General features: G+C 39.8%; 1 protein-coding gene across 1 annotated transcript; it reads right to left on the minus strand.

Annotated features, from left to right (window-relative positions):
- Positions 1-3718: 3718 nt before the first annotated feature.
- On the minus strand, positions 3719-13294 carry LOC126803217 (serine/threonine-protein kinase VPS15). The gene is given in 10 exon segments (XM_050530995.1): positions 3719-4447; positions 4449-4510; positions 4513-5188; positions 5190-5571; positions 5574-6245; positions 6248-6635; positions 6723-6899; positions 12480-12585; positions 12850-12929; positions 13246-13294. Coding segments are annotated over 9 exon segments (3135 nt in total). The 5' UTR covers positions 12906-12929; positions 13246-13294; the 3' UTR covers positions 3719-3831.
- Between the last annotated feature and the right edge of the window lie 314 nt (positions 13295-13608).

Genomic DNA, 13608 nt, shown 5'->3' on the forward strand with positions numbered 1-13608 from the left:
TTGGGTGAAGTTTTGGTTAAGTGGTTAGTTGTGAAGTGGTTTAATTGGTTATGATTTTGTTGCTATTTTGGGATAGTTGAGAAGAAGAGAGAGAGACCGAGAATTACATAAGGAAGAAGGTGTGGAGTTTCCTTATGTTAAAAGAGGGTTTGTTGTGTTGAGTGGTTTTAGTTCTGTTTTTTTTTTACTAAGTGATGTTTTGTCACTTAGGAAATTGAAGGAGCAAGCGAGTGATCTCACTTGAGGATTACAAGTTGTTTGCGGGAGCGAAAATGTGAGTAAAGCTCACGTTTGGTCTAGTTACCTTGGCGGTAACTAGACGTGTGAACTTACATTTTACATATTTTTACTTGTTGTGTGATTGAATATAAATGTGTATATATTTGGTGATTATATACGTATATCTAAATGGTAATAGTATATGCATATATTTATCACTAAGTATATAAAACTACTATATTTGTGAAATATATTGTGTATTTTAAGTTGGTTTTCATTGAATTGTGGAGGATGGGACCGAGGGGGAATAAAATGTACCTCTCGGTAAATTGGAGGTTTTTGGATGGAATATTTGTATAGTCGAAGTGCTTATATGTTGTGTGACCGGAAGGGAAGAAAATGTACATTCCGGCGTTATTGTGTTGTGATTATTTTGTTGTTACCGGAAGGGAAGAAAATGTACCTTCTGGTATGATTATTGCGTGTGTAACTTTGTGGGTTGTGGTGTTGACTTTGTGGCGGCCTTTTGGCGAAAGAAAATGAATACATATGATTTAGCCTTAGTGGCGGCCCAAGTGGCAAAATGAATTTCAATGTTTAGCCTGTGTGGCGGCCTTAGTGGCGTAGGCATATGTCCGAACCACTCCTTGGCCGGTTGTGGGGATGATCATCTAGAGCTCTAGTATTATTGCCAATCTTCTGGGTGCGACTTAAGGGTCGCATTAACCCAGAATGTTCTGCATGTGTTGCGATGTGATTGTGAGTTGTGATTATGCTTGTGTGGCAATATGTGGCGTTGGTTGTGGCATTGGTTGCGAGTTGACGTTGTTAGTGTTGTGATGATAATTTTGTTTTATATATATTTCTGAGTTTAGAAATATGTTACATTATCCTTGAGTAATTCTTTTAGTTTACTCATATCAGCGTTGTAGCTGACCAGGTTTGTGTTTACAATTCTGGTGTACCATTATTGGTGCATGGGGTAGTACTGCAGGTACTTCGCAGTAGTAGAGGCGGAAGGAGCGAGCAGTTTAACAGCAGTGTGCTATTTTTGCTTCTGTTCATTTTCCTATTTTGGTGAGGACTTGTGAGAGTTGAATATTGTACAACTTACAAGTGTATGTACGTTTTGTTACAGTTTGAAATCTAAGTGTTTTGTTAAACTTGGATAAGATATTCAGCTGCTGTAACGTAATTTCATTTATTGAAGTTATATCAGAGTGCTAGCATCCACAAATTCGAAATTTTACTGTTATGAATTTAGGGATGTTACATAGGTACTGTTATGTGTACTTAATTTCAGAAAAGAGTCAAGCTTTAGAGAAGTTTAAGATCTTCAAATTAGAAGCAGAAAATGAGTTGAATGCAATAATTAAATGTGTAAGAAGTGATAGAGGTGGTGAGTATTACGGGAGGTCCACGGAGGCTGGTCAGCATAAGGGTCCATTTGCACTTTTCTTAGAGGAAAATGAGATTGTAGCTCACTATACCACACCTGGTACACCTGAGCAGAATGGAGTAACATAGAAGATAAATAGGACATTTTATGAACATGGTAAGGAGCATGATGTGCACCTCAGGTCTCCCACATTTTCTTTGGGGTGAAGCACTCAAAATAGCTAATTACTTGACAAATAGAACTCCATCCAAATCTGTGTCTGCGACTAAAACACCGTTTGAATTGTGGAAGAATAGAAAGCCTAGTGTTTATCATACACATGTGTGGGGTTGTAAAGCTGAAGCTAGGTCATATTATGCAAAAGAGAACAAGTTAGAACCCAAGACTGTGTCTGCATCCTTCATTGGTTATCCTGAGCATTCGAAAGGGTTCCGTTTTTATTGTCCATCACACTCACATAGAATTATAGAGACAAATAAGGATGTGTTTTTCAATGAGATTGATTATTCTCATTCATTTGAGGACTTTATCTTTGAAGAACTCACTGAAAAATTTCCTACACCTACAACAGCTCAACCACAGCCTTCATCTGTGATTATAGAACCTTTTGTGACTGATGAAATTGTAGTTGCTGCAACTGAGCCTAATCCTAATCCTAAGCCATATGCACAACTTATTGGAAGCCTCATGTATGCACAGGTATGCACAAGGCCTGATTTGTCTTATGTTGTTGGTATATTATCAAGGTTTCAATCTAATCCTGGGATTGAGCATTGGACAGCAGGAAAGAAGATTCTCATATATCTTCAAGGCACTAAGGATCATCACCTGGTCTACAGAAGGGTGAAAGAGCTTGAAGTTGTAGGTTACACAGACTCAGATTTTGCGTCAAAGTTTCCATGTTCAAAGAAGTCCACTAGTGGTTATGTATTCACCATGGCTGGAGGTGTCGTAGCTTAGAAAACTATGAAGCAAGATATTATAACTACTTCTACAATGCATGCTGAGTATGTTGCAATTTATGAGGGAGCTTGTGAAGGTTTATGGTTGAGGAACTTCTTGATACAGACTAATGCAGTAGATAGCATTACAAGGCCTCTGAAGATTTTTTGTGACAATTCTGCAGCTGTGTATTTCAGCAAGAATAACAAAAGATCGACCAATTCCAAGCACATAGATCTTAAGTGTTATAGTGTTAGACAGAGGGTTAAACGTAAGGATCTAGTGGTGTTGAATATTGGCACATTAAACCAGCTGGCTGATCCCTTCACCAAGCCTATGACTGTTGCCATATTTGAGGAGCATGCATCTAAGATTGGCATTTTGTCTAGTATTGATGCATAGGTTCAGTGGGAGTCTTTATTTCCAATTTTGAACCTTATCTTTGCAACTTGTGAATTTTCTGGTTGATAATAAATTTCAGTAATTGTTGCATTGTTTCTATGATTATTGGATCATGATATAGCTATATGATTATTGTGTTGTCTATTTGGACAATGTTTGTTTCAGAATATCAAGGACACATGAGGACATTTTCATTAGAAGATGGTGTCAGGTTCTTGCATACAGAACCATAAAGTGGATCAAAATTGCATCAAATTGTTGCAGATACATCAAGTAATTTGAATGCAATTACAGGTTGATAATCGTATTTAGTTGATGTGATTTGTGGCTAGAATTGCAGTGGTCATGGAAAGGGTGTATTTAAATGCATTTTGTTTTCTTGGCTCTGCATTGTAGCTGCTCATTTGCATATCAAAATTGTGAACTTTTGTGTTGTTTTTTAGTCTCAAATGTGCACTAAAGTTTTTACTACATTCTAACTAAGCTTATGTTTTGTTGTGTGAGATATTCATAATCCAAGTGGGAGAATGTGAGTTAAATCTAATGTGGACTCAAGAATATCTCATGAGAGTCCAACACACATGCATCTTGTGAAATAAGTAAAAGAGATTAAATGATAAATACTTAACTAGGATATTATTCTCCATATCTGATAAAGATAATACAAGGAGTTCAAATAGTATATTATTCTATACTAAGATTATCACATAATAACTAATTAGATAAACTTGAGTTGCCTTGTGAGATGAGACTCAAGGAGTCTGACTAGTATATAAGGGGATCCCTCTACAAGCTATAAAGAACGCACAAAAACATTTCTCACAAGTGAGTGCTAAGGAGAGAGTATTGTTAATGTGTTTATGATACTTTTATGGATACATTTTAACACTGTACATAACCATCTGATTTGAACAGTTGTCAGCAGACATATTCAAGAGACTAAGTATTGCCCCTTCTTTTGTGTCCTTGATATCAGCAACCCCTGAGTATTTCTCAACTACATTACCAAGACCTCTGGAAATGTAGTCAACAGAAAATAAATGAATCATGCCATCACATGCCCCAACTACAACTTGAGCACAGCCCCGGAGCATTGCAGTACATAGTGGACGGCTTCCCTCCAGATGATAAGTCAATCTTGACCTAAATGAGATGTCCTTTTCCAACTTTCTTGAACCCCATACCTTGACAGTGGAATCATCAGATGCACTCACAAAGAAGCTATGATCAGTTGAAATAGCTATGTCATTGACAGCAGACCGATGCTCTTGCAAGTGTGCAACCAAAACGCCACGAGGCCTCCAACCAGAATCTGGAATTGATGAAGCTCTTGCAGTAGAGGGCGATCCTGTTAGATCACTCGTGGATGATGCATCATCCACAGTTATAGAACTTGCTTTTGTAGCACTAGATATGCCCAAATCTTGAAACTTGCCATTGAGAAAGGTTGTTTGGTCATTATCCCTACCATCTGGTTCATGGACAGCGATAGAATTGTTTGGAACCACTACTGATGTGGAATGATCCTGACACGAGCTTGGGTGCTGGAAGCCTGGAACATTACTACCTAGACTAAAAGATTTATTCACTGGGTCAGTCCATGGCATAGATGATGCACCAACTCCTCCAGAACTTACTTGTAATGGAGAATCAGGAGCAGGAGTAACTCCCACTACTTGCCTGTCCATGCTAAATGAGTACAGAGGTATCCCTACTCATGACTTATCACACATAAAGCTATTCACAGTACTTCCCTGTGGCCACATAAAGCCCGAGTACTGCAACTTTTCAGAGGATAAAGGATCGTGAATGTCAACTGTGCTTGAAGCATTACGCGTAAAGCTTCCCATACTTCTAAACTTAGCCTCGCCATCATCACTTTCAGTTAGCTTCCTTTGTTGCAATTCATTTCCTGCTTGTTTTTGACCCTCAGAAATTTCTTGATCGTCTGTCCAGCTCTTCATCGAATTCAATTCTACAACCCCTTTGTGAAGTAAATCCACACTTTCCCATTGATTAGACTGAGGCTGAGAATTGTACCATATCTTTCTCTGTCTTTCCAACATATCTGAACTCCTTGCATTTTCTAGAACATCGTAGAATACCTGTCTCGAGACAGGACTCTTCAAACAAGAAAAGAGAGCCTTCTCAGAAGCAAGAGATGCTGGCTGTCTACGAAGAAGGGGACGAATAACGGGAGTAAGGAATACATAGGAATCTACTGCAATCACTGCTAGCTGCAATAAAACTGACAGCTGACCTTCTTACCCGCTGACTAGGATAGCATAATAATGGAAATGCACGCTCAACCATTTCTAGGAGTATCCTCTTCCGCAAGTATCCACTTTTGCACAAAATTGCCAAACAGTCCAATGCATTGACAATAACGGCCTCTGTAGCATCACTTACAGTTACAGCCTGCTCAATGTAAGGTAAAAGATATTCTTCAACACTTCTTTGACAAACAAAGAAACATACGTACACAATTTGGCCGTAGAATACAGCTCTTAGCTGCTCATCTCAATCATTCAGAAAAGCAGGGAGAACGGGTAACAAAAAATCATTACTCTGCCTCTGGCCAAAGAAGCAGAATAGATTGCTAATATCCTGAGGAGAGCTCTCCTAATATTGGGAGTTTGCTTCGGACCCATAACAAGCTCCTGAATGACTTCAGCTATAGACTTCCTCAACTGGGCAAGCTGTGCATCACCATTTAACCTGTGGAGCTGACCAGATGGCTCACTAGATGATCCCAGTTGCTTCTTAGGACTTAATTCATCAAGCACACCAGCCTCACTCAAGGCTATTGAGTGAACTAAGAAACCATAAGCAGTTAGTGCCAGCTTAGCTATATTACTTGCATAGCATATCCTTACACTTTCCTCTGAATCATCAGGAAGCATGGAAAGCATTGGCAGAATATACTCTGGAAATGTTTTTGCATCACTAGGTGGAAAATCTCGAACCAGAGGGAGAATGTCACATAACGTCTCTAAGGCTGCAGAACGCACAATTTCTGCCTGACGCTGCAAACGGTTATCATCATCAATATACAATGCAGATGACTTCAGCAAAAGTATTGCCCTCCTCCTTAAATGAGGCAATTTGACATTGCGTATGCAGGAACATAGCAAAGAGGTGATTAGAACCATGCCTTCACATCTCAAGCTGTCTTCAGGTAATGGTGGAAAAGGCATGACAAAGGTATCTGACTGGCTGTCATACTCGGACATCAATGAATTCAGATAATTCAGTGTAACCTTTTTCAGAAAAGGATAATCCTAAATGCATTAGAGATTGTCTGAAGTAATTCATCAGGAGATTGCATGCCATAGTTTCCAAGATTTTGGGAAATTGCAGAATCAGAGTTGTCCACAGGCATTGACTTTGTATTAGAATACTGATTACTTTGTTTAACATCTCTGAGAAGGGTTTTGATATCACCAAGAAGTTCAAATTGATCACGTTTTGAACCTTTATCCATCTCTACTTTATTTCCCAGTGAGCCCTTTGTCAACTTTATGTTCTGCATTGCAATCAAGTCCTGTTAAGATTTACTGCTAACTCCATAGACATTTGAAGGAGTTCCAAGTCCAGTGCTAGTGTCCAGAGTTGACCTACTGCTCATCATTTGTTTCAGTATCTCAGGAAACACACTCTGGCAAAGTGCAATCTGCACACAGGAATAGTAAATAACTATAACATGACTGTAAATCAAGGAATTAGAAATACACTCTCATTTATTAACAAGATTGTATACCCTCATATCACAATGAAGCGAGTTCCAGAAACAATGAAAGTTATGCAGAAACGGAGAGAAGTAATTCGGAAACACAATCGGTGTATACTCCTGCAGGTAGCTATCAGCATAAAGCCGCAGCTCCGGTTCCAACTGAATCATATGAAGTATCATTTTGCGGATTTCAAAATCTGGTATCTGCATACAAAAAACATATAAGTTGACAACGTACGACTATAAGCATGAAGAAAATAAAAGATATTTACTATTATATATAGGAGTCACAACCTAATTACATACAACCAGTAAGGAGAGGGAGAGAGAAGAGAGAGAGAGAGAGAGAGAGAGAGAATAATGTAGAAGATAACTGCCATTACAATATTAAATATGGTAGTGAAAATTAATCATGTAAAGTAAGTGAGAGAGAGAGAGTATGTAGGAGCACAGGGTGAATAGGAGGCAGAGGGCTAGAAGAGGGTTGAGAATAGAGGAGAACAGAGAATATGAGGTTTAGAAGGGAATAATCTTTAATAATCAAGTCTGATCTTTAACTCAATACATAGTTCCTACTTATAAGAACTATAACTAGTGCTAAATCAGCTAGGAAAATAACTCCTAATACTATGAAATAACATATTAAGCAAAGGAAATAGTAAATACTAGAACAATAGACATAATAATCATTCCTAAAGAAACTAGAAATAAGTAATAACGGCTAATCGCCATCATTCTCCCCCGGCGAAAAAGACTCAACACCGTCGAGAAAAACAACAACTTGAGGATGATGATGACGTGTGTAGGTATGAATAATAGGAGGACGGTTGGCTGGCAAGGCAAGAGAACTGGAACTGGACTCAGCAAGAAGATGATCTTGAAACTGATCTTCTGTGATCCAAGTAGATCAGTAACAAGGTGAGTGGTGCAACGGACAAGGAAACACTGAAAATCGCCGGTGGAGGAAGTGACATACTCATGATCAAGGACATCAACAATCTGATCCAAAGGAAGAGAACCAGAAGAGGGAAGACTAGGAGGCTTGGCAGGGGTATTAGCAAAAGTGCCTGGAGGTGCAAGGGGAGGTGTAAAGGTACCAAATAAGGTACAAGATCAGCCACATTGAAAATGGGACTAATGTTCAAGGTGAAAGGTAGGTCCAGAAGATAGGCATTGAAGCCGAGCCCCTTAAGCACCTGATAAGGTCCCATAGAACAAGCATGTAATTTTTTAAATGACCCTTTAGGAAAGCGTTCCTTGCAAAGGTGAGCCATGACGTAATCACCTACTTGAAACTCCTAAATACGGCGATGAACATCAGCAGCAGCTTTGTAGGTGTCAACACTTAAAAGATTTGACGATGGACCTCAGCATGCACATCATGAATATGCTCAGCAAATGCAGCTGTTGAGTCAGAAGTACGGGAATCAGTGGGAAGAGGAATAAGATCAACAGGTTGACAAGGAGAAATTCCATGGACTACCTCAAAAGGACTCTTCCCAGTAGAGATCGGTTAATGGAATTGTTGTAAGCAAACTCAGCAAAAGGAAGCAGAAGGTCCCATGTTCCTTGTTTGTCACCAATCAAGAAATGAAGCAGATTACCCAGGCTACAGTTAACAACCTCAGTTTGTCCATCAGTTTGAGGGTGGAAAGCAGAGGAGATTTTCAATGCAGTCCCTAAGAGCTTCCACAAGGTCTTTTAAAGTAGCTGACAAATTCGACATCATGATCGGAAAAAATGGAAGTAGGTAAGCCATGTAGACGAACAACTTTGAAAAACTGAGCAACATGGGAAGCATCAGATGTCTTGGAGCAAGGAACAAAATGGGCCATCTTCGAGAAACGATCAACCATAAAAAAAACTGAGTCATTACCCAGAGCAATTTTGGGCAATCCCAAAACAAAATCCATACTCAGACATTGCCACGGAGTGTGAGGAAACGGTCCTCCAAGAGTAAAGTAGTCTTGCCCTGCCAAAATGACCAGCTAGACCACCAGCATGCATCTCCCAAACAATATAATCCCGAATAGAGGTACGAGGAAGACATAAAAGTGTTCCACGGAAAAGGTAGCCGTCACGGAGAACGAAGTCAATGTGATCGTGACGGTGACAAGTACAAACATCCATGTATTGACCCAAAATCGGGAAATGACACATATTCAGATTTCTTGCGATCAAAACCCACCACCTGGACATGTAAGGTGTGTAGGGCACCAACAACACGACTAAGTGCATCTGCTGCTTTATTATCAATCCCAGGTCTATGACGAAGGACAAAAGAAAATATTTGCAGGTATTTTGTCCAAGAAACATGTTTTCCAGTAAGTTTGCGTTGCAAACTGAGATACTTGATGACTTGGTGGTCAAAATAAAGAACAAACTCGTTATGTAGTAGATAATACTGCCAATGGTGAAGAGCACAGACAACATAGAACTCATTTTCATATGTAGAATATCCTTGTCTAACTTCATTAAGTTTCGGCTGAAGTAGGCAATAGGATGACCTTCTTGACTAAGGACACCTCCAACACCGACGCCAGAAGCATCACAAGCAACCTCAAAGACTTTGGAAAGATTTGGATGTCGTAAAACGGGGGCTTCGGTCATTTTCTGCTTAATTACTTCAAATGCTCAAGTAGCAGCAGGGGTCCATTGAAATCCACCGTGCTTCATGCAATTAGTGATGGGAGCCATAAGAGTGCTAAACCCACGAATAAATCGCCGGTAAAACGAAGCGAGGCCATGAAAACTACGAGCTTCAGTAAGAGTGTAAGGTGAGGGCCAACGCTGAATAGCAGCAAGCTTCTCTAAGCAGCACTAACGCCAGCGGCAAAGATAATGAATCCCAAGAAAGGGACCTGCAGTTGTAGGAATGAACACTTCTTAAGGTTAGCATACAATTTAGCTTGACAAAGGGTAGAAAAGACAGTTCGTAGGTGCTCAAGATGCTTTTCACAAGACTTGTTGTAGATAAGGATATCATTTAAGCAGACCACCAAAAACTTGCCAATATGCTCACGTAACACAAGATACATGAACCACATGAATGTAGTTGGGGCGTTAGACATGCGAAAAGGCATAACCAACCACTCATAAAGACTGTCATGTGTCTTGAAAGCAGTCTTCCACTCATCCCCTAAACAAATTCAAATCTGATGGTAACCACTATGAAGATCAATTTTAGAAAACCATTGACCCAGCAACATCATCAAGGCGTGGAATAGGAAAGCAATACTTGACAATGATTTTGTTTATTGCACAACTGTCCATACACATTCGCCATGAACCATCTTTTTTTTGTGTAAGAAGAACAGGGTCAGCGCAAGGACTAAGGCTATGCTGAATAAAGCCTTTGTTAAGAAGACCCTGAATTTGTCTATTTGATTCAGCACGCTCTGTGGGATGCATGCGATAATGAGGGAGGTTGAGAACTTGGGCACCGAGAACAAGATCTATAGCATGTTGGATGTCTCGCATAGGCGACAATGCATCTGGAAAGTCGTCGGAAATGACATCAGGAACCTCATCCAAAAGGTGTTGAACAACGGACTCGGGTGAGGAGGTGTTGTCATAACTTTCCTTTAATACTACTGCATATAAAACACTAGATTCTTGACTTACCTGTGCAAATTCCCTTGCGGTTAAAATATTAAGTTTATCAAGTTCAATTAAGGGTTTTGGTGGAGGAGGACGAACTGTTGGTTTGGCAGGTTTCAAGGTATTGGCGGTGCCCCCATGATTGAACATATATGTATTCTCTCTTCCAAAGTGATGAATACCACGATCATAAATCCATGGGCATCCCAACAAGAGATGAGCTTCATCCATTGGGAGAACATCACAGTAAAGGTCCTCAGAGTAAGATCCCCACTTCAGAAGAACACGACACCGCTCGGACACAGGTAATTGTGTCTTATCAACCCAAGCAACTCGAAAAGGATGGGGATGAGGTTCTGGAGTTAAATTTAACTTGTTTATGGTGGCCTTAGAGATGACATTCATGGTACTACCTCCGTCAATGACGAGTTTGAAGGGTTGTTTGTTGCAAGGGACAAATGTATGGAAGATACTATTACGTTTCCAAGCATCGAATTCAACAAGAACAGAGTACATGCAACATAGGACTTGTTTTTGTTGATGTGGAACACCGTCGTTGTAACAATCTTCAAGGTTAAGATCTCCAACATCTTCCAGGGGTTCAATGACATCCTCAGTATTATGCTCACAGCAATACTCAGGTTCAGCATGAGAAAGGGCTAGACTACGTTGGGTACAACAAGAAGCAATATGTCCCTTGGCAGGACAACAGTGGCACTCAATGTGGGAAAGAAAAGTTGAAGTAGCTGAGGCTCTATTTGGAGAGGCAGAAGGACGTGTAGGGTGAGAAGATGAAAAAACTTGTGGAGTGACTGGTGCGGAGATGATGATGAAGTAAAGCTGCTGGCAGGGGCAGGAGATGGTGCAATACCAACGACACGACGAGCAGGGAGTGGCCGAAGGTACTTTTCCACTTCCAAAGCTTTATGCAAGGCTTCGTCAATAGTGCTTGGAAAATGAAGAGACACTTCACGCTTGATGTCAGCTTGTAAGCCATTGAGAAACCTAGTCACAGTGACACAGGGTTCTTCAATGAGCTCGCAACGAGCATGAACTTGTCAAAATGAACCATGTAGTCACTCATGATCAGGGAGCCTTGCCGGAAGTTCAAAAGCTTATCAAGTTGACTACGATAATAGTAAGGAAGGTATTTCTCTTTTAACCGAAGTTTCATCTCTGTCCAATGGACAATTGGGGGTTTACCCATATTGTGCAGCTGAAGTAATACCTTTTGCCAATGTTTTTTTGCAGAACCTACCAGTTTCAGCTTTGCAAATCGCACATGTTGTTCGTCATCCATACGATACCAGTCGAAGTAGTCATCCATAGCTATAAGCTAATCAAGAAAGAAACTGGGATCCATGCAACCATCGAATTCTGGAGCATCAGTTTTGGTTCTTCTAGTAATATCATCATCATAGCAGTAAGGCTAGTGGTCATTGTGACCAGTCGAACCTTTTTCAAACTGTCGGAAACAACGACCAAGTCGTGGGGAGAAGGGTTGGTCAAACAGAGAGAACTCATCATGTTGTTGATCCTCTGGTTTTGAGGAAGAAATCTTCCAAGCCTTTAGGAGTAGGGAGGAGGCCAGCACCAGCCGGCTTGTCTTAAGGTGGTTCTATCTTCTTGATTGCATCTGCCAAGGTTGAGTGAATTTCTTGCTGAATCTTCTCACAAAAGCATGGAGGTAATCAGTGTTCTGATCCTGAGCTTTGGTCAAACCTTGGTAAGGGTAGCCATGTTCTTAGTAAGTTCACTAAATTGGAGTTTCCGCGCATCATGGGATTCTTCTAGGTCTTTCACTGTCATGGTGTCTATTTTGAAAAGCAGTTGGGAATGGAGGGAAGCGAGATCGGGTTGGTTACTGATACCAAATTGATGTGGGAGCAAAGGGTGAATATGAGGCAGAGGGCTAGAAGAGGGTTGAGAATAGTGGAGAACATAAATATGAGGTGTAGAAGGCAGTAATCTTTAATAATCAAGTCTGATCTTTAACTCAATACATAGCTCCTACTTATAAGAACTATAACTCGTACTAAATCAGCTTAGAAAATAACTCCTAATACTATGAAATAACCTATTAAGCAAAGAAAACAGTAAATCCTAGAACAACAGACATAATAATCATTCCTAAAGAAACTAGAAATTAGTTATAACGGCTAATCGTCATCAGAGAGAGAGTACCTTTTCAAGATGTTGACTTGCATCGCATTGCCCTCTACGATAAGCGAGAAGTTGTGAGAGTTCGAATAGGGGCTGACCCTCGAGGAAAAGCTCAGCAATCACACACCTAAAAAAGCATTATGAATAAATGATAAGAGTTCCAATGGCCAACTTCATACATCAACTAGTTTTTTAGATATAATTTGCAGTGCCACATGAAAATATGACGTATGAGTGTTTATAAAGTAATGTGCCAATTTGCAACTACTTCGGTTCTTCTAAGAAATGAAGCCGTTTGATAATCTAATTCAAAATTGGATATTTCAACTTCAAAATTGAAGTAAAAAGGAAAAAAAGAAAGAAAGGGAATTCTAGTTCCTTGAAAACTCACCCTACAACAAAGATATCCATAGATAGACTTAATGGTGCATCTTGTGCAACTTGCATTTCACCTCCATGCTCATAAAATCTCTGAAAGTTAAAGGTTGTGAAGACTTTAATAATGCAACCATGTTAAAGTAGATATGATGATGAATGGTAAGTGTAAGAAGCATCGAAATACTTCAAAGATTATTAGCTAATTGTGAAACAAGAGGACAAAATACATGAGCAAAAATTGTATAGAGGCCATAAATCTTGTACGAGTTAGAAACAAGCAGACATCCGGTTAAAGCTATTGTGTAAATTACACGAACATACCCCAATCAAGCTATACTATGTATTTTATAAACTGAATGAAAAGGAAAAAAAAAGGTGGTCAGGGAAAACCGTAAAAGTATAAAACCACCTCGGGAGCAAGATAACAAAGCCTTCTTCCACCTGTGTCATAGAAAAAAAGAGAAATCAGAAGGATCATTATATGGAACGAAAGTGGGTTTTTGAAGGATGCAAAGTCGGCTAGATAGAGCCAGTTCCAAGAAGTGACCAGCACATTCTCGCACTTAATAGCAGCTAATAGTTGCACAAATCAGACACAAAACATACATAAATAGAAAGACTCCTCAACTAAGAAGCTCACCGTGATAGATTCCTTTGTCGTGACACTGTTTGATAGCAAGAAGCAACTGCACACCAGAAGCAACAACAGAATCAGCTACCATCTTAAAACAATGGAATTGAAAGAGAAAGAGGAAGGTTTATACTACCTGGA

This window comes from Argentina anserina, chromosome 7, assembly GCF_933775445.1.
Source record: "Argentina anserina chromosome 7, drPotAnse1.1, whole genome shotgun sequence".
NCBI classification, from domain to species: Eukaryota; Viridiplantae; Streptophyta; class Magnoliopsida; order Rosales; family Rosaceae; genus Argentina; species Argentina anserina.